This window comes from Phycodurus eques, chromosome 4 (genome assembly GCF_024500275.1).
Source record: "Phycodurus eques isolate BA_2022a chromosome 4, UOR_Pequ_1.1, whole genome shotgun sequence".
Classification (NCBI taxonomy): Eukaryota; Metazoa; Chordata; class Actinopteri; order Syngnathiformes; family Syngnathidae; genus Phycodurus; species Phycodurus eques.
In genome coordinates this window covers 12,052,438-12,074,905 of record NC_084528.1, presented here as the reverse complement: position 1 = coordinate 12,074,905, position 22,468 = coordinate 12,052,438, and the positions used below count along the sequence as shown (strand labels likewise).

The window sequence follows — 22,468 nt, the reverse complement described above, 5'->3', positions numbered from 1 at the left end:
GCAGCGGGATTGTACAACTACGTTTGAAACTGCGCACGTTCATATTTTTAGTACAGTACTGGATGGTCAAATGGAAAGGTGATTAACAAAAATGTCATCACAAAAACTTTGAAATCATGTCCGAGGATCAAGCATGAATTAAAGTAAAAGACCCATTTTCCATTGTTAGCCTACTTATCTCTACATTGGACGAAATTATGCATGATTCTCATGTGACGCATCGACTTGGACATCCGTCATAAAGCTCTGTTATGTTAGAATGACTACATGATAAATGTATCTACCAATTGTGAACGCTGTGGTTGTGAAATCGCCAAAGCCCAAGTGTGATCCATTCATCTAAAAATCATTGCAAACAACTTTGCATCTCCCAAAACCATTGTGCCCTCTAGTGGTTCTAAATGATACCTGCACAGTATACACCAAAGATAGACCTTTTATTTTTATTTATTGAAAGAGTTGTCTTGAAAGAAAAAAAAAAAATGAGACATTTGAAAGTGCGGAAATATCCACTGGCTCTCCAGAGACTCTCAGATTCACAATTTCATGAAGGGCTTGTTGTAGCCAAGTAAATAAAGATGTTTTATTTATTTATTTTTTTCAACCACATTACCTCTCTCTGCCATTACAAGCGACATTTTCAAACCTAAGATGAAATCAGATACAATCCTATCTTCCCTTGAGTTTTTACCTGCCTGATTTTGTATGTTTGTTTTTTCCCTCCATATTTTGGTTTGTCTTCATTGGTGGAGGGTGTGGCATCGTGTTTTTTTTTAGTCACCTTTGTCATTATCACCGATTTATTTTTTTGAATTTTCTTTTAGGGGTTTTCATTCCAAGCCATAAATCATGTACAAAAGCAAACAGAGTGAAAGGGTTGGTCCTGGCTGAAGGACGTTTTTTGAGTGGACATTCTGAACATGGAGCTTTTTCCACATTCACACAACATGAGACAACCCTGGTCACGAAAAATGAAAAAAATATTTAGCAGCTCACACATTGATTCTCAATCAAAGTTAAATTTAAAAAAGCATTAAAAAAAACCTAGAGATAATACACACCACCTTAAATGGTTCCATGCAGAAATGCCCTTTGCTTTGAGACATATCCTAACTTTGCTCACATTGAAGATGGCTTGTGGTTGGCAAAACAGTATTGGACTGCAAATGTGTGCCCCAAAGTCAGAGACATTTCATGTGTTTTGTTTTGAATTGAAAGTTTTTACATGTCATTGTACACAACTTCAAGCACCTTGTACAGTCTACTGTTTCAACCACTTGCAAAAGCAGCCACTATATTTCCACTGGATTAAAATCCCCTATGAAAATTCAACCGTTTATCTACCAGTTGGTTGGAGAACCAGTTTGATACAAAGCAACTTAGCCCTACGACTAACTGTTGGACAAAATGATTCCCCGCGGCAAACCCAAGTCTAGCAACATACGTTTCACTTTCAGTGGTAAAAGAATAAAGTAAAAGCAACACAATGAAGAAATCTCGAGCCATTTTCTTCATCTTTGGTATAAAATCTGCCACTTGCTTTTTACTAAAACTATTGCTTTTTCGCATCTTAAAATCAGTTCTGCTTTGTGACAAAGCCGGGAGCTCTCCGCCTTTTAGCTTTTCTGTTTGCTGCGTGACATGTAAAGCAGACAAAGCTATGTAACTGCTTTTTTTTTTTTTTTTTTTTTTTAGAAAAACAAACGCTCAACAATAAATTTCATTTTAAATCAAGAAACAGTGGATTAAACATTCCCACATCCAAATTTCAAATCAACTGCACCACATTGTTTAGAATCATCTTCAAATACAAAAAATCCTGTACAGTATAATTTCTGTGATTTCGCACAAAGCTCTAATCTCACTAATTCGACTGTTTGTCAATAGTTCAACGCAATGGAAATGCTTCCTACACTTTGAGGAAAATTAAGGCAAGAAAGACTTACGAAACCTTTAATCTCCTACAAAACTATTCAAACAATAAAAAGAATGAAAATGATGTACACTGGATATAAGAAGTTCACACATCGCTGTTTAAATTCCAGGTTTTTGTAATATAAATAAGAAAGACCAAGATAAACCATTTCAAAAATTGTTTCCCCGCATTAATATGACCTATACAACTCAATTAATAAAATCATGTTTTGAAAGAAGTTAAAAAATGGTTCTTTTAACTATCTAAAAAACTACTAAAAACTATCTGACCATGACACATTCTGTGATTGGAAGATTTAACTCGCATTACTGGTGAAAAGAGTTTTGAAATTATTTATCTTGGTCATGTTTTTTTAATCAGAAAAAAATGCCATTTGAGCCGGGGTGCGTAGACCTTTTATATCCACTGTAACTGAATATCGAAGGAAGACAATTTTGTCTAGTTTGTCTTTGATTTCTTATTTTTAATATAAAAGTTTGAAAATCTACCTGCACATTCAAATGTTTTTCTTTTCTCTCCATCATGTTGGTTGGAATTTCAGTCTTTGTTGTCTCTTTTTTTGGATTCCCTTGGAGGCTAAGCCCAGTCTCACTGGGAGAAATGATCAACTCAAAGATGCAGACTGCTATTGATCCCATTGTCCTTCAGTTCAGAAATGATCTTATGTCATTTTCTTGGTTCAACCAGGTATATTTAAAAAAAAAAAAAAGTTTTGTTTCGTGTCTCAGCACAGCGGAAGAATTCACTCCTGTCATGTTGTCCATGTGACTTCAGTGTGTCCCTGTTTGGTTCTCGCTCTGTCAGTGCAGTCCTTCACAAGGCAATGCTGCAATTTGCAATCTTGTTATCTGGGGAGAGACAAACAAATCAACAAATAGGAGAGTGAAGAAACTTAGGATGTTACTAAAGCATGATTGAATTTGTTCAACTTCTATGTACTGGTTATTAACTTTGTAAAGGCGTGAGTGGGCATCAGTGTAGTCCAAAAGTTAGGAAGACATCATTAAATCACAAATTGTCGCACAGAAGCATCCGAAGGTCAAACCTTCTTATTTTGCTTTTTTTTTATTTATTTTTTTTATACCATACAATATTATTTGCAATAAAAGGGCCCTGTCAGACACAATGAATCTGCAGTGACTGTTGTTTTACATCAATGTTTAATCTGTCTGCCTGCACAAACCCGACATTTAGATAAGTGCACTTAAGCCATGATCACATCTTCAAGTAGCCATAACAAAACCGTCACTTATACAGAGAAGATTGGCTAATGTGGCTTTGCAGGCTGCCAGGATCACAGCCTCAGGGGTCGCGATCGATCACGTCATAGGGTGTGTTCAGATAGACCATGACTTAGCTGCAGCAACGCATATATACCTTCAAATGCTTACAGTCAATCTATAATGACACACAATTATATCTGAAAGCTTGTGCTGCCTCTCAGTGGTGGGCCACAACATTGGTACACCTCTTATTACACCGACAGGAACTGAACAGAACTGAAAATGGAGCCACTTCCACTCTTCGGGAAAAATCTTTATAATAAGGATTCATGGAAATGCGTGTCCTTGTTTGTGTTACAATTCTCACACGCAAACCTATGGGCAATGCAAAGTCTTTCACTTTCAAGTCACTTTTTTTTTTTTTTAATATCCACTCACAGTTCACTTGTAACTGCAGGCACCGTGGGTTCAATTTCCTCTCAGTGATGCGATTTCTATGAGCATGTAAAATGTTGTCGTTCTCTGTATTTGCCCTGTGATTGAGTGGCACCCAGTCCGGGATATAGTCCGCCTTTCGGCCAAAGTCAACTATTGATGATCCTGTTCACAATGCTCAAACTGAAATTTATGCAATAGTAACTGTGTTCGTCTTTACAGAACTGGGACAACCTTGACAGTGATATCCCTGGCAATTCTACAATTTTAATGCTCATTAAAATGTGAAGATGAAACGTAAGTCTTAAGTGAAATGTGGGGCGAGTTGGTTTTAATGATGATTAAAGGACCCCAAATGCTATCCAATCAAGGCTGCTGCAGTTACGGAGATTTCATGAGGGCTATTAAGCTACTAGAGCAATCAGGTAGCTCATCATAAATGTGACAACAGTACCCAAACATACAGGAATTAGCATTACGACTTTAACAGAAAATGATCAGGAAGTTATGCTTCCTAAAAACGTAATGCGTGGCTGTATGAAATCTGAATTTAAAAACATTACCAAAAAAAATGCTCCTTGACATTTGTCCTGATGACTCTTGAGGTTGATCAATATTCCCATTTTGTCTGCTATAGCTAAATCAGGAATTCAAAAAAATTTGAATACTGTGAAGAAATCATCCATTTACTTCTTGTAGGAAAAAAGAAAGAAATTAGGGTCACATTAAAACAATCAAATGATGGTACTTTCAAAATGATTTGTTAATCTTCAATACTTGTTTGGATTTTGTTCTTCACCTGTCTTCCTCCAAAGCCTTGGACCTTGATTCCCGAATGAAAGGCACAATTTACTTGCGTCGGAAAGGAAGACCTTGGACCACTGGCCAACAGTCCAGACCGCAATTTGAGAATCACTGAGTTAATAATAAGAGCCCAAGTACAACTCACAGACTTTGACTTTCAGTAGCAATGGTACTGACTTTACTTTGCATGTAAATTAATGCAGTCCAGCTCATGAGTTGAACATATAACATTACTGCAATACAGCAGTGTGAGCCATTCAAAGCAAGCAACATGGAAAGACAGCTTACACGTACTTAGTCTGCTGGTATGAGTAGGCAGTGCTATGTTCCCCTGTGTTCTCGACTGATAAAGGCTGCTGCCCACTGTTGTCCTGCAAGGAGGGGGCAGCCGTCTGTGGAGATGAGTCTGTCACCACGCCCTGATACCAGGAACACAAACAAGAATAGGGCAAATATTTACACAACTGATTATAAATAATCAACACAAACTGAGCATGTATTCAATCAACACCAGTTGTTTTTTGAAGTAGGGAGTGTTGGCATCAGCTCTCATTGGCCTACATTCCACATTATGAAACCTCGCCAAGAAATATTTAAAGTTTAGCTCAGTGTGTGTCCTTACTTCCACTGTGATGGCAGAAGCAGGCACTGCAGTGTACTGGGGAATGTAGGTTCCTTGCATAGGAGCAGCTGCTGCAGCAGACATGTACTGCAGCCAGAGGAGGAGGGTCAAAGACACACGTTAGTAGATTATATTGTCATTAAAAATAAATATATCACAAAATACAGGATATACTTCATGTTCATGCATTACAGATGACAAAATCATGTCAAGGTTCCCATGGTGTACATGGAATTTATTAAGATTTTTGAATGAAATGTACACTGCTTATTATTATTATTCATTCATTCCTTTTCCGTACCGCTTATCCCCACAAGGGTCGCGGGTGGGCTGCAGCCTATCCCAGCTATCTTCGGGCGAGAGGCGGGGTACACCCTGAACTGGTTGCTAGCCAATCGCAGGGCACATATAAACAAAAAACCATTCGCACTCACATTCACACCTACGGCAATTTAGCATCTTCACCTAACCTCCCATGCATGTTTTTGGGATGTGGGAGGAAACCGGAGTACCCGGAGAAGACCCACGCAGGCACGGGGAGGACATGCAAACTCCACACGGGCGGGGCCGGGATTTGAACCCCGGTCCTCAGAACTGTGAGGGAGATGTGTTAATCAGTCGTCCACCACGCCACCCGCGTATCATTATTATTAATTTATTTGTTTTTACTTAAAAATCTTTCATCATTCTTGACCAGTAGTTCGCAACTTTTGTCACTCTGGGACACACATTTTACTATTATTGCAATGTTAAAAACAAATGTCTAAAAAACGTCTGTTTAAAAATAGCCCCTGAAAACACATTTACAATATATTATATATATATTATTAAAATGCTGTTTTAAATTAGTTTAACATACCACCCAAAAAATATTGTTGGCCATGACGTCACTCGCCAGAGGCTGAGCTGCATTGCATTTGTATATGGAGTAAACTAGTAGCTAGACTGCGAGGCAGTTACATTTCCTGTCACTTACTTAATATATTTGGCGTGGGAATTAAGTACTACTTCTCTGTACTGGACTGGAAAAATCAAAATACGAATACATGCAGTTTTTTACAAGCTGTCCACGATCCACTCAAAATGGTTCAGCAACCCACTTTTGGGTCCTGACCCAGCAGGTGAGAATCTGTTCTAAACATTGCCAGTTCACTACAGGATGAAGGACTCCTCAGCTGCACCAGGTTTAGATATTCTCATGTTGTACAGACAAATTTGATAATCATGTCTCTCCATGGCGGCACGGTGGACGACTGGTTAGAGCGTCAGCCTCACAGTTCTGAGGACCCGGGTTCAATCCCCGGCCCCGCCTGTGTGGAGTTTGCATGTTCTCCCCGTGCCTGCGTGGGTTTTCTCCGGGCACTCCGGTTTCCTCCCACATCCCAAAAACATGCATTAATTGGAGACTCTAAACTGCCCGTAGGTGTGAATGTGAGTGCAAATGGTTGTTTGTTTGTATGTGCCCTGCGATTAGCTGGCAACCGGTTCAGGGTGTACCCCGCCTCCTGCCAGATGACAGCTGGGATAGGCTCCAGCACGCCCGTGACCCTAGTGAGGAGAAGTGGCTCAGAAAATGGATGGATGGATGGACGTCTCTCCATTTTCTGCATGGTCTTTCCCGATTTCTTAAGCCTATCATGAGCCAGCTTTATTGTTTCTCTAATGATTATGATTACATGATTATTTATGCTGCATCCAAATCTTTGCTGCATTTGCACTTTTGCAAACACTCAAAACTGACAATGAGTATTTTTTAAATCTTCGTTTTATCTTGTATTATTTTAATCTGATTTCTTTGTATTTGTATATTTTTATTTCACAAGTTTTGTGCTAATCTGAGAGCTCGGGTATCAAATTCCGTGGCATATCATGTGTAAATGTGTGTTGGTATGACAAATAAAGTCTGTCATATGTATACTAACAAAGTGCAGTGTGCTTTTAAAGGAGAATGTTAGAACGTTTCACCACAACATCGAATATGCGTCCATAAAAAACACCACAAACCGGAAGACTGACACACATGCAGGGTCAGACTGATGAGGCAAACCTAAGGAGACTCACAGTCCCTGTTGTGCCCAAGGACAGGTGGTTCATCTGCTGGGTGAGAGGAGCCATGACACCGGAGGGGTGAAGAGACAAGCTGGGCTCTATGGCCGCTGACGGCGCAATCACAGCACCCTGAGGCACAGGAGAAGAACACAACCCAATTGGAATTACAGACATACAGTATTTTACCAGAAACTGGAGGAACATTATTATTTAAATCTTGGAAAAAACCCTGTTCCTATGGACAACAGTGCGCTAAAATATAAAGTTTGTCAAACACAGCAATAATAATGCAAAAATCCACAGGAAAATAGAGTCTACCCTATTGAGGTAACGGACTAAAGTATTGAGATATATGGCACGACATTACATCTGTAAACTAAAAATGTGCGAACTGATGACTATGTCATCAGTTCGCACATTTTTCTAAAAGGCTCATAGTATTAGGGAAACATGCCTTTTTAAATGATCGTAGACTGAGTCTCTGGAGTACCTGAGCATGCATCAAACCTGACATTGCACAGCAAGGTAAATGTGAGCAGCCTTTTCTGAAAATGTGTTTGTCAGCGAGCAGTTCTAAATTGAGTGTAAAAGTACAAACGATGCTTTTACAGTCTTTATGGGGCCTTGCAAGCGTTGTTCTCTCTCGCTCTTTTAGACTGTCAGCAAGTCTCAGCAAGTACCGTATTGACCCCTTAGTTCCTCCCCTGTCACACCCCCCAGTCATTTGCATGAAACAGGACGACCCCCTCAAAACAGGCTTTGGTGTTCAGTTCAGTTCAAAGAGGATGAAAAGTGTGCTATAATTCTTCATCCTTGGGGTATTTTTTATGAATGCATGTCACAGACACACACACATCTACATGTTATCAACACACCTGGGAACTAAACTTAAAAAAAAAAATACATGTCTCATTTAAAGAGCTTAGATGCAACCAACTGCACACCTTGATAAAATCTTGACTGTATATATCCAGTACAATTTAAACCACACTATAAAGATTTAATAAGATCTATACACTGTATATAGGATAATGCCTCACCATGTATGCTGGGATACATTGTAATTCGCTCACACCAGATCACACTGTTTAAATACATAGTTGTAGCACGGTAGGTGTTAAATTGAGTTGTTTCAGGCTGGAACGAAGCAGTGAACATCACGCACACACTCAAAAAGCCATGAAAGTTAAACTGACGTGCCGCTTTTTGCTGTTGAAAGTGCATACAATCTGTCAGGATTGTTTTGAGCAGTGAGGAGTGCTCGACTGACAGCTGTCTTCATATTGAGCTCTGCCGGAAGAACACAGCAGCCTGCGTATCAGAACCGCTCCATCAACTGTCCTCAACATCACACGTGAAGAAGAATCTCATCTGCATACAGATACAAGCATCAACAGATCTTCCGACAATCCAGTGCACGATGTTTTTTGGCAAAAGGCAGCTTAGGTTTGGCAGCGAGAATCATGCTAATACCCAACCTTTTTATCCATCACAATAACACATTTTATGGTTTCTCATCCTCCCTTGCTCTTTTTTTTCCCTCTTTGGCCTCATGTGAGGACACAGCAGACTACCGTGAAGAAAGAATGCAGCATAAAGTGTAAAAGCCTCCAACGGGTAATTGTCTGCACTGATTTATCCCTACAAGTGTTAAAGCTTCTATCCTGCCATGTGAACTGTGCACATGAGCAAAACGTTGGTGTGAGATTGCTGGGAATCTGCGCTTCTCTCTGTCTTGCTTGTTTTTTGGGTTTTTTTTTTTTGAGGAAGGCAATACTTATTAGTGTAAAGCTGACAGTTTCCCCGAGGACAGTAGATGCATCCTCATCTTTGGACTCCGTCTACCTCCAAATTACCCACTCGCTCTTTTTGTAGTCATCTTTTCAGCAGAGAACTGAGGTTGAAGTCAGAAAAAAAAATGGCAAAAACCTTTAACTGCTGCTTTGTATCATTTCTGCAAACATGCAAAGGTGTTTGCTCCTCAAAAAGCATTTCCTCAAGTTTATGAGACCAAATGAAGACGTGTAATTGCATTGATGCATGCACGCTTGTTCTTCACATGTACTTTATTTGTCACTACTGAGGTATTGTATGTCATGAATTGTTATTTCTTGGTTTACTTCATGAAGATCACATTCCTTTGGATGTCTCATTTACAGCCCTCCCCATTACGCCTTCCTCTTGTTTACCTTGTTATGCACGCATGTAATGCACTCATTTCCGGCCGGAGATGTATGAGTAATTATGAACAGAAAAATTCTCTAATTAATTAAGAGTTCAAGACGAAGAGTTCAAACTGGAATGGGCAAAGGCTGAAAAACACTTCTAAATTGACTCTGCTGTTTCAAGTGTATGGACTAGTATTTTTGCTCGACAATCTCTCAAATATTATAAGGACTATCAATCCATGTCCAAATACATTTTCCGAGGAATTTCAGCTTTGGTATTGCATGAAGTGAAAATCCTCGATGCCATAGTTTTACAATAGAGGTGTGCTCAAGACTACCAACAATCATAAATCTGTCAATGAGCAAACGCCATCATTCCAAGTAATATGAGTCACTAGCTGTTATAAGGCAGTGAAGGAGACGTTGCTACCAGAGGACCAGAATTAAGATGCAGGCCTTCCGAGTCTCCCTCCCGGATGCAGCTTTAATTTGCCAAGTGTGTCTATATCCAGGAAATACAAGGACTCATCTTGGCCTTTGTTGTCTAACAGGGATTTCGAGACAGGGTTGGGGAACCAGCCCAGACTTGCTTTTGTAGCAGTTGCTCTCTTTCTTCGTAATTTATGCTTTGTAATCCCTTCCTTTCTTTCCTTTCTCTGCACATGGCCCTCTCCCCCCCATACGGTCGCTCTCTCACCCAAAAAAACCCCAACATTTATTTTGTTTAGAATCCCACTCATTTACCCCGCAAAAAAACAACCAACAAACAAACAAACAAACATCTGAGGACATTTGTTAGAATATGTACACAAAGTGGTATTTATCATGCTTTGCAGTTGCCACAATATGGGATGACTTCAGGTTTAAATTAGCAGACAGAGGAAGACCAAAATGAAAGTGAAAAGACAGAAGGTAAGCAACATAATTTAGCACATTGAATGCTGGTAAGAATTCAATAATTGTTTAAAAAATATATTTAGCTCTTTTTGGTTGCATTACCTTCACATGATATGCATCCCTTATTCCTCAAACACCCTATATGATTGACAATGGTTAAAGGGCGAGTTAGAGATAAGAGTCACAAAATGTTTGATTTTCATCCGAAAGCACATCTTATTCCTCCTGAGGCAGCACAGTGGGATAGCGGTGTTCGCACCGGTGCCTTAAAAAGGTCCCTTGTTCAATTCCATCTTGCGCTGCTCTTGCATTGACTTTGGGGTCTTCCCACGTGCAGGAAACATGTTCCCCTTTGTGTCTGTGTGGGTTTTCTCTGGGGGCTTCAGTTTCAGCACAACCAAAAATACATAAGGTTCATTTCCAGTTGGCTTCACTGACCAAGGTGCTGACACAAGATCCAGATTTGGTTCCTGGTCACTACACTGTGGCTGACTGCTCCTCAGAGATGGGTAAAATGCAGAGAACCAATTTTGCTGTACATTGTTCATATGACTATCGACAGCTTATTTAGCATGGCTTGGCTTGGCTATTATTTGTACCTTCCCTTGTGGTTATGGTTTTAAGTGAAGGCCTGCAGTTTCATTTTGAACCAGTAGGGGGTAGACCATTCTTTCATAACACAGGCTCAGCTTCTTTGAGCCCTTCGAGCTGGTACAAAGAGGTCAGACACGTGCTCATTCAGCAGAAAATGCAGTCATAGGCTTGACATCTTTCTGTCCGTCATGCTTTACATTTATCTTAAAAAGTGTGGAATGGGTCTTTTACTTGTAGGCTCTAATTTTCGCCGCTGTCGTTTGCATATTGAAATGCAATTCAGCAAACTTTAAAGTGCTTTTCTTGGAAGGCAAAGGGTCAATATCTTGACATAGTCATAGAAAACACATCAAATAGATGGAATGAATGCTAGCTTAAAAATGTTGTAGAGAAATGACTGGTTTGACAAACTTACTGTTGGTTGCATAACATACGGCTGATGTGGCATCCAAGATGTACTCTGAACCTATGGAGAAGAGAAGATTGAAGATAAACGAGTAATACAGGCACAGAAAAACAAAAAAAACGAAACAAAACAATCATAAACAGTAGGCTACTAAGGGCCGGGTGATGAAAAAGTAATTAAAGAAGTGGGAGATGGGCATGAGGATACAGATGAGAGGAGACGATAGATGATCATTGTGTGTGGGTTGAGAATGGCGGAAGGGAGAGCGTAAAAAGGGACAATTGGAGGGACAGCATTGGTGAGAAAATGACCAAAGATGATAAAGAAGAGAGAAAATAAATCATTAACCCATGCTTCCATGGGCACATTGCAGAGCTCTAGTCCCTGTGGTGGTGTGTCTTGAAGAATAATACAAGCTGTAACAGAAGGTCCACTACGCTACGTTGTAATTATAAGAGGGTAGGGAGACCACAGAGAGCAATATAGTCGAATAATTACTGTTTCACACACCAGGTTTCATCATCAAAGCCCGTCTTAGACTCAAATCACCACTTTCATGTGTAAGACATGAAAGTGGTGTCTGCTGGCCAACTTTAACATTAGGAGTAATAACTCCCTGAAGAAAGTCTTTGTTCCATGTAAGACAAAAGGACAACGCGACGTGCAGTATATGGCTTTAAGACTGAGTAAGTAACAAACTACCTGGTCGACAGGAAACCTGAGAGCGATAGGACCATATTATTATATTATATATACTGTATTGTTAAAGTGGGCGGCACGGTGGACGACTGGTGATCACATCTGCCTCACAGTTCTGAGGACCGGGGTTCAAATCCGGCCTGGCCTGTGTGGAGTTTGCAGGTTCTCCCTGTGCCTGTGTGGGTTTTCTCCGGGTACTCCGGTTTCCTCCCACATCCCAAAAACATGCATGGTAGGTTGATTGACGACTAAATTGCCCGTAGGTGTGAATCTTTGTGCGAATTGTTGTTTCTATGTGCCCTGCAAGTGGCTGGCGACCAGTTCAGGGTGTACCCCGCCTCTCGCCCAAATATAGCTGGGATAGGCTCCAGCACGCCCGCGACCCTTGTGAGGAGAAGCGATACGGGAAATGGATGGATATTATTAAAGTTGCTTTTTAAGAGCCTGGACTTGCGCACTTTTCATCTATGTGGACTTCAGACAAACACACTGGCGTAAGATGTGAATTCATACGGAAACACCAAAAAGGCGTGATTCATTGACCTTGCAGGCTGTCTCCAAACCCTGGAACATGTAATCTTCCTGAGACTGGACCATGCCAAAAATAAAAGCACAATCCAAATATGAACATGGGAGAATCTGTGTAGCCCAAAAAGTGCACAACTCTGTGCCTTTTCCCTCTTATCCACATGTGAGAATTTGGGCCATATTTATTTTTCCCTTTGTACTGTATAAAGAGAAAAATATGAACATTGATACAAAGTCGTTAGGCACATTTACAGTGAAATATACAGTGTGTGCATCATCATCAACAGCTAGTTAGATGTGTATACATTTATAACGGAATGCTGACTGGTGTTTGTTTTGAAGAATATCTCTGACAAACAGCGGCTCAAGTGCCAAATCAATCTCTGAAAGAATTAACTTATAAATGAATTCCTATCATTTGTGTGTGTAGAAAATGGAGGCTGTGGCACATGGAAATTGAGCAGGAGAGACCAAAGGTGGATTTGCACATAACAATAAATGAGCCAAGGGAAGAGAGGTGAAACACTATCTAATGAAATCCAAGTGGTGCCCATCGTTGCTCGGATGATTTTTCTTTTTTTTGCCTTGACTTGCAAGCAGAGTGAGGAGTGCGCTTCAGACGGCTTTCACGGCTCCAGTGAAAAAAATAGGAGCAAATAAGGGGGAACCTTGTTTCACTAAATCGGTTTACAACATTTTTTCCTCGAAATACGCACGAGTGTGAGCTACAAGGAGCTGGACGGCACTCACTCGGCCACGTCATTTAAAGGCACAACACTTGACTGTACACTTTTTTTGGGGGGGTGGTAGTGGAACGGATTAATGCCATTTCTTAATGCCAAAGAGAGTCGATTTATGGTCATGAAACAAATTAAACTCCTAAGTGAAGTCCACACTGTCCACTGTGTGAAAGTTTCTGCCCTTACAAGAATACAAATGCTCAGTTTTGATTGGGGTCTGTACCAACAATTTGTTTTATGTTGCAGTCTGGAAGAAATGCACTTGAACAGGCTGAGAGGAAATTATAACATTTTGCGCCTCTCATTCATCTAAATAAGGCAATCAAGTTCCAACCATCCATTTTCTGAGCCGCTTATCCTCACAAGGGTCACGGGAGTGCTGGAGCCTATCCCAGCTATCATTGGGCACCCTGAACTGGTTGCCAGCCAATCGCAGGGCACACATAAACAAACAACCATTCACACTCACGTTCACACCTATGGGCAATTTAGAGTTTTCAATTAACCTACCATGCACGTTTTTGGAATGTGGGAGGAAACCGGAGTGCCCGGAGAAAATTTCATTTCTTTTTGTGGCATTTTTGTTTGGTGTGGGATTTTTTTTTTTTTTTTTTTAAAGATAAAATATGTGCCTTGCCTAACCCTAATCTTACTTCTTGCCAAAGGGCCTAAACCTAAACCAACCCAAACCCTAACTCTTGGCTCGATAAAAGTCAGGAAACACGGAAAAGCTATGTTTGAAACACACACCCATAATACACCACAAATATGCAAGATAAAATAAAATAATCCAAAATAAATGACAAGCATACTGACTTGTTGTATTATTATTACTTATTCGTGGACCTGGTAGGTCACAGTTTCAAGAGCAGTTGCAGATGAATAAATTGAAATTTTGGACTGGTTGCTGGAGTGTCTCCAGTGGGAACCCCTAACTGTTACGGATCTGTAACTGTTAAGTTGTACAGTTGTACAGGGCTGCCACTCCAATATCTAACAATGTATCCTTTGAGATGAGTAAAGAAAACTCCTCTTCCTCCTCTTTGGCTTCTCCCATCAGCTGTTTCCAAAGCAAGTCATGTTTTGAAGTTACATGCTTTTTATGGCTCAGTTCTTACACCGGATGCCCTTCCAAGTGCAACTGTCCGATTTATCAGGGCTTGGGACGACACTGAAGAAGCACAGCATCGAGGTTTTAAGGCTTTGGCTGGGAACTGAACCCATGCTAGCTACTTGAAAGGAAGCTAAGTGAATCACTGGACTACAAATGCCATGGCTGTGTAAAGACTAATAACTCAAAAACAACAGTGTCCAGTTAGGTTGTACGTATGCAAACGTGAATCGGACAGTAAAAAACCCCAAAACCCCTTGACAGGGTCTTGACAGTGGGCACAGACAAAACTATTTCCCATTGTGACCAATTTCAGCAAACATTGTAAGACGGTGTCATTAAAGAAGACATAGCGTTACACCATGAGTTGTATCCTTTATAACAAAATGCTTACTTTAGTCAAGATAATCTTGACCGTTTCAGTAAATGTCGAAAAACCTTTATTGGTCAGTAAAAGTCAAAGAGGCTACACCCACCTGATATGTGGAAACAGGAGAGGCAGCAATGAAGGGCGTGATTGACGTCTGAGCAATCATCCGATTGGTGGAGATGCTGTATGGTGATGAGTAGAACCTACAGAGGCAAACGAAGAAATAACACTATCAGTACCGTAGCGTTACGTTAAGGATGTTTCATGAAATTGAGCTACAGCTCTCTGTGAAACACAAAGACACAAGCAACAGAAGCAAATGAATTATGCTTTCTTTTTTTGGTTAACAAAAGCTGAACACAGCTGATGAAAGGGATCATCCATTCATCCATTTTCTGAGCCGCTTATCCTCACAAGGGTCGCGGGTGTGCTGGAGCCTATCCCAGCTATCATCGGGCAGGAGGCGGGGTACACCCTGAACTGGTTGCCAGCCAATCGCAGGGCGCATAGAAACAAACAACCATTCGCACTCACATTCGCACCTACAGGCAATTTAGAGTCTTCAATCAACCTACCATGCATGTTTTTGGGATGCAGGAGGAAACCGGAGTGCTTGGAGAAAACACACGCAGGCACGGGAAGAACATGCAAACTCCACACGGGCGGGGCCGGGGATTGAAGCCCAGTCCTCAGAACTGTGAGGCAGACGTTCTAACCAGCCACCATGAAAGGGATCAGTAATCCATTATTAGAGTTGTCAGGGAAACACTAATTTGGCAGGTTTAGTGTGTGCCACACCAAAGAGAATCAAAATGAGGCTTAAAATCGAAACGCTTTGCACATCACTTATCACCTTTGCTGCCATGCATAATAATACATTACCCTAATGTGTGAGTGGGAGACATTTTCCAGTACTGCCCTTTATGTTTCCACCTACACATATTCCACTTCATGCAGAAAAGACATCTGTAATATAATGTATGAATTCAAACTTGTTTACTTCTCTCCCTATGGCTTTGTTTGCCTGTAGGATTTTACTTTCTTTCACCGCAAAATCCTCACTCATCAGCTAATCAATCCCATGGCCAACTGCCTGTTAGAACCGCATTGGTGGAGCGTTGGAGCTTCAAGTGCTTTTTTTGTCATTGTGTAGCTTGAAAGGACATGTTTCATCTACCAGGCTATGTTTTTTAGTGTCCAATCGATGCCTAAGTGTCTGCTGACTGAATAATAGAGAAAAGCAGATGAGAAAGCGTCCGACCCCCTCATGTGAAACACAGCCATGAGTCTTTGCAAGAATACTTGCCAAAATCATCTGTTGGCTTAATCGGGAGGGGAAAACATTTTCAATGTATTTTCGTTTTATTTGTTAAAAGAATAAAAATAGGGATAGATCCCTCATTGTTGTATTATTTTTCAGAAGAAGACTAAATAAACAGTGTGTCAAAAATAATATAATAATATATTTTATTACATTATTTTTCAAACTCATCATTGCCTGATCATTTTGTTTTGCAATTTATAAAAGTACTGCACAGCTATAGAGACTGTAGTAGTTTCAAGGTTGGTTCACTAATACTATTATAGGGCAGCAGTAGCTCATTTATAAAGCCTTGGAGTAAGAGTTCTGGTGCGGAGCAAGTCCTTGGAGAGATGCTGTTTCTGCATCCTGACATCCTACTGTCTAGTTGCCCTTGAGCAAGTCCCTGAAAAACCTCACAAGGGTCGCGGGAGTGCTGGAGCCTATCCCAGCTATCATCGGGCAGGAGGAGTGATAGCACAAGCAGTTTGAAACATGGTGCTGTTAGATGAAAAAATATTTTTCAACTGTGGTGGTTCAGACCAGCTGGATGTAGGTTTTTTTTTTTTCCCCTCTTACTGGCAGCGATAAGAACCACACTGTAATAGCTCCTCACACGCCGCCCCTCAAACCCCACCCCCAAAACCCATCACCACCCGTTAGGTTTTTGTGCTTTCCTGGTTGTGTAAAAGCCTCATTGAAAACAAAGCACAAGGCTCCAACTTTCCACTACCAAAGACAATTTTCTTCACTTACTTGACAGCAGGAAAAGAAATGTCATGAATTATTAGCACAACACAAGCTCTCTTGACAAGGCCCAGCTATGGTTCATTTGCTGGCCAATGCTTGTGTTTTTTATGTGTTCACTTAATTTTTAGTTAAGCTTCCTAAACATTTTGTAAAGAAATCAAATACATGTATGAGTAAAGAATGAGAAATGTATATACTGTAAATAGTAAATACTGTACATTCCCAAGAAGATTATGTAGCTGTAAGTGCAGTTATAATAGTGAATGAGGACGCTAACCACAACTGCGCTGTAGGAGTTTTTTTATTTCTTTCCTTCAGCACAAATCATTCTTCAAAACATTTCCTTAACTTTTTATTCTACTTAAATCTGAACATTTAGATTAAGGTCAGTTATCAAAGTTCATGAGTTTACACTTTTCAAGATTTTTACACTGCCCCCACGATTATCCCCAGTGACCGTTCATATGGATGTATGTGTGTCAATAATCATCCATCCATCCATCCATCCATCCATCTTCTGTACCCCTTATCCTCACTAGGGTTGCGGGCGTGCTGGAGCCTATCCCAGCTATCTTCGGGCGAGAGGCGGGGTACACACTGAACTAGTCGCCAGACAATAACGCCCAGTGATCATAAAAGACAGGATACGGTGGTATCGGAATACATGTTGCGTAGTGTTGCCACCTTTTGACCGAGATACGGCAAGATTTTATGGCAGTTCGCTGACATAGTGCAATCCTGAGAGACCAAATTTGTCTTGTTGTCTGATCCAGTGGATCAAAGGTCACAGGCATCCAATGTTTGTTTTTGCTCTTGCCGCTTAAGTGCATAGATTTCTCTTATTTTGATAATATTATGGACAGTGGATAATGAAATTCCTAAATTCCTTGCAATTGTATGTTGAGAAACATTCTTCTTAGACTGCTGGACTATTTTATGGATGGGAATTGGATTTGGAATTGTTCACACGTGGGTACATGCAGAATTGTTGTCCGCTGCAGATACTGCTCCCGTCACACGACGATGTGTGAACCCGAGAGACAAACTCTCAACGCCTTCCCTTCGTGTACTTACATTTTCACGTTTTATTTTTGTGTTTGACTTTTTGAGACTATTTTGAATTTTTGAGAGGCTATTCAACTATCCCACACACTTCGCCTTCAAAACTCCGACCAAATAAACATGAGTATGGACTGGTGCACCCCTTGGACCCTTCTCCTTGAGAGGCTTTCCCTGCTAGAGGGACGTGTCCGCCAACTACAGCAGAATAGTTTCTTAACTGTAGATTTGGCAGCCCTGTTAGCATTAACCCCAAGCAGCTAGATAACCGTGGTGAGCCTGTTGAGATGCATAAGAGAGAGACTTCTTTTGCTGGTCCCATTTCTACTGGCTCTCGCACGTTAGTCATAGGTGACTCCATCAATCGTAGCATCACGCTTAAAAACCAAGCCACTGTAATGTGTATTCCTGAGGAAAGAGCACCCGACATTGAAGATAGCCTCAGGGAGCTGACCCGCATTAGGCCTAGACACCAGCGTGGGGCAAACACCACTAGCTTCTCAGGTGTGATACATGTCGGCTCCATTGATACAAGGATGAGGCAGTCAGAGATTACAAAGAGGAACATAGCCAGGACTTGTGATGTCGCCAGAAAGATGTGTCGGCATCGAGTAATTGTTTCTGGCCCCCTGCCTGCGAGAGGCAATGATGAGAGGTTTAGCAGATTCTTCTCACTTAACCGGTGGCTGGCTGGCTTCTGTAGCGAACAGGGAGTGAAGTTTGTCGATAATTGGCCTTTGTTCTGGAGGACTCCCAGCTTGATGAGGGTGGACGGCCTTCACCCTAACGGGGTAGGCACCTTCACTCTTTCTAGAAACATAGATTACTGTTTGAGCTTTCCGTGACAGTTCACACCAGAGCAAGCCGGGATACCGGTGATTAGTGAGCCTGTTAGAACAGGTGTGGAGTCTGTAATGTTAAGCTTAATTAGCGCTATGCTGGACTCTAACAACATAGTCCTATATGTAGATTAGAAAAATCGGTTTTATGAATATCAAATCACTTTCCTCCAAAGCTTTGCTAGTCAATGATCTGATCAGAGACCATAATCTTAATATGATTGGTCTTTACGAGACTTGGTTAAAGCCAAATGAGTCCTTACCACTTAATGAGGCGTCTCCCCCAAACTTTGTGAGCGTGTCCTATTGAGAAGGGAAGGGGTGTTACTCTCATCTACAAATCTGTTTCAACCTTAATACTAGCCCAAACATCGACTTTAAAACATTTGAGGCTCTCGTTATGCAATCTACAACACCATTTCTGTTTTATCTTGCAGTTATCTACCGCCCCCCCCCAGTACTCTGGCTTTTTAGATGAATTCTCAGAATTTATTGCTGACTTGGTGACCCACGCAGATATATTGATCATGGGTGACTTTAATTAATATTCATATGAATTCCCCATCAGAACCTTAGTGCAGCGTTTCAGACAATAATTGACACTTCTGGTTTTGTGCAATTGATACTCTACATGAACCGACCCATAATAACGGTAATACTTTTAGCCATGGGCATTGCAACCTCAAATGTAATGGTACTTCCCTATACCACTGCTATGTCCGACCATTACTTCATAAAATTTTGAAGTCTTGGCCCATTGCCATCCTTCTGATCACAACCAAAGGAATAGCAGCTATAATATTAGTTCTGCAACTACTACTGCACTTGCTGAGCTATTACCCTCTGCAATTGCCTCATTTCATTCTTATATGGGTCAAAGTGATAATCTGACATGTGATTTTAATGTAGCACTGTGTAACGCTCTCGACACCAATTAACCAATTGGCACCAAGAAAGACCTAAATGTGTCCAAAGAAATTTGCTCCTTGATTCACAGATGAAACCAGAGAACTAAAAGAAGCATGTCGGAAGCCTGAGCGCAAATGGTGTGTGACTAAACTTGAGGTCTTCTGGCAGGGATGGTATGGGGGGGGGGGGCTGTTTTACTGAAAAACAAACTCTCTCTCGTTTCAGCTAAAACTAATAACTTTTCCCAAAATAATTTGTCTTGATAAAAATATAAATACATGTAATATCAAGCTACATGTAGGCCTGCGGCATGGTGGACGACTGGTTGGAGCATATGCTTCACAGTTCTGAGGAAAGGGTTTCAACCCCGGCCACGCATGTGTGGAGTTTGCATGTTCTCCCCGTGCCTGCGTGGGTTTTCTCCAGGCACTCCGGTTTCCTTCCACATCTCAAAAACATGCATGGTAGGTTAATTGAAGACTCTGAAGTGCGAATGTGAGTGCGACTGGTTGTTTGCTTGTATGTGCCTTGCGATTGGCTGGCAACCAGTTCAGGGTGTACCCCGCCTCCTGCCCGATGATAGCTGGGATAGGCTCCAGTGCTCCCGTGACCCTTGTGAGGATAAGCGGCTCAGATAATGTAGGCATGTAGGCCTGTTTTACTGCTGCTTGTCCTATCTCCTCCCCCCCTCGTCTCCTGCTTGGAGAGAGGGCTAGGAGACGTCGACTCAGTCTGAGGCTGTTGCTGTTTGGGTTCTACACTGACCAACTGGGACAAGACCTGAGGTGGACTACTTCCCTCGGAATCGTGGCCATGGAGGGTTTTGCTCTGACTGACCAGGCCAGGTCCTGAGGCAGAACCCCCCAAAGGCATTAGCCCTCCAGCGCCTTTTCTCTTTAATTGACTCTTATGTCATCTTAATGAACATTGCCATGGTAATTAACATTGTACAGCACCAGAGTATGTGATAAATGTTGCCCACTCGACATCCATTGTAGCCTGGTCATCCTAAAAGGGGGATCAACCCCATCTGTAGTTCCTTCTCAAGGTTTCTTTTTTCCCCAATGGAGTTTTTAGTTTTTCCTTGCTTGATTGGGGGGTTTAGATTAGGGGATGTCATCACTCATTGCCAACTGTGGCCCTATGAAGCCCTTTGAGACACTTTTGTGATTAAGGACTATATAAATAAACTGACTTTCTCACGCAGTTTTTCACAAAGTGAGGAACCTCCCCCCATCCTTGCTTGTGAACAACTGAACCTTTCGGAGATGCTCCTTTTATACCCAAACATAACACCCACTTGTTTCCAATTTACCGATTCACCTGTGGCATGTTCCAAATATGCGTTTTCTGACTATTCCTCAACTTTCCCAGTCTTTTGTTGCCCCTTTCTCGTGTTTTTTTTATGTTGCAGGCATCAAATTCAAAATGAGAAAATAGCTGCCAAAAAACAAAAACGTTCATGTTTGAACACTAAATATCTTGTCTTTGTAGTGTATTCAATTGAAGATAGGAAAAGGATTTGAAAACCATATTCTGTTTTTATTTACATTTTACACAACGTCACAACTTCATTGGAATTGGGATTTGTACATTAAGTGTATCATACAGTATGATACACGAATGTAACATTGTGTCCTCTTTGACTTTAGAGTTTCATTTTGGAAATGAAAACAGATATGAGCTGTCCATGAACAATTGTGAACAATTCAAGTTGGTCTTGAAGAAATCTGTTCAGACAGCAGAGAGTGAGCGCAAGCATACTGATTTGGAGACCATTGCAATCTGTGCACTAGAAGAGAAGTAACACTGGCGAATAAAAAACATAGCTGAATGTAAAATAACAAAGTGAGCAGAAAAGAAAACGCTTGCTCTGTATTATACCACTGTGTGTATGAGCAACTGCTGCCAAGATTTCCATTGGTCTTGTGGATATTTATTGTATTTTTCATAAGAGTGATGTGTACTCAAAGGGAAAATAGTAGATAGAGGACAGATCCAAGGTTATTGATGGAGGCTATTCGCCCACAGCAGTACTTTGTCAATAAGCACTCGAGTATGGCTGTTTAAGTCACACACAGAACACTGTAACTGTGAACATAACATTGGTACAGGATTTAATTTAAAACCTATGAATCCCTAGTTTGACCTAGCCGCACTGTCAGGAGTTCACCCTGGAAAATTAGTGTATGATTTAGTGCCGACCTAGGAGACACTGTGCAGCAGAGACGTGTGGGAGAACATGCTGTGATATGTTTGTGTGTGGGCAGGGGAAGATAGATGGAATGAGAGGCATAGATTAAACTAGAGAGAGACAAAAAGGTAACCGAGGCAGAAGAAAAGAAAGGTGCAGACGCTGCCTGAGACACATGCTTCCCATTACATTAGATTGGCATCAGAGTCTTATGTCTCACCATCCTCACAAAGACCTGTGATTGATTCCTACCTTTTTCTCCTCCTTGGGCTGACATTATATCTGTTTCGCCCTCATTTTGACCCTCTCCTTTTTATTCAGACCCTCTCCTCCCGACTTTGCGCCTTTCTAATTAGCCACATTAGCATTTCCCAATCTTGTGGTGCTGTGCCGGAAGGAGCTCTGCTGACCTCGGAGGACAGGTCAGAGAGGGTTTAAGCATAAGTACACAAATACGTGTGAGCGCACATGTACACACTCACATACAGGGATAGGAGAAATTAGAAGAGAACAGAAATTAACAAGTTATATCAATGTAGAAAGAGAATTACAAGAGTTAAGAACAATTGAAGGCATATTTAGGTTATGATATTATTATGCAATCAGGATAAGTACAGTGAAGAGAAATTGCTGTGCTGTTTAAGAGGCAATATTGTTAAAAGCCCACCAGTTTGAAAGTATGAGAGATGATGAAAGGGAAACATCGGAAAACATAGTAGAAGGAAGGCTGAGACAACAAGGAGGAGGAGAAGGAGTGGGAGCTGGAGGGAAGCATCTCCTGGGATCACATCACTGGCAGCATTCACAGCAGACAGGTCCGAACTCCAATTTCCCC

The 22,468-nt window shown here is 41.2% G+C and overlaps 1 protein-coding gene across 1 annotated transcript in view; it reads right to left on the bottom strand.

Moving 5' to 3' along the window:
- Nucleotides 1–515: 515 nt before the first annotated feature.
- Nucleotides 516–22,468, bottom strand: part of LOC133402017 (RNA-binding motif, single-stranded-interacting protein 3-like) — a 148,016-nt gene continuing 126,063 nt past the window's right edge. Inside the window, exons 9-14 of the mRNA XM_061675568.1 lie at nucleotides 14,689–14,785; nucleotides 11,144–11,194; nucleotides 7,082–7,198; nucleotides 5,021–5,107; nucleotides 4,693–4,817; nucleotides 516–2,784 (exon numbers count right to left, since the gene is read on the bottom strand). Of these exons, the coding sequence (XP_061531552.1) occupies nucleotides 2,781–2,784; nucleotides 4,693–4,817; nucleotides 5,021–5,107; nucleotides 7,082–7,198; nucleotides 11,144–11,194; nucleotides 14,689–14,785 (481 nt within the window). The 3' untranslated portion in view covers nucleotides 516–2,780. The remainder of the gene's footprint in view (nucleotides 2,785–4,692; nucleotides 4,818–5,020; nucleotides 5,108–7,081; nucleotides 7,199–11,143; nucleotides 11,195–14,688; nucleotides 14,786–22,468) is intronic.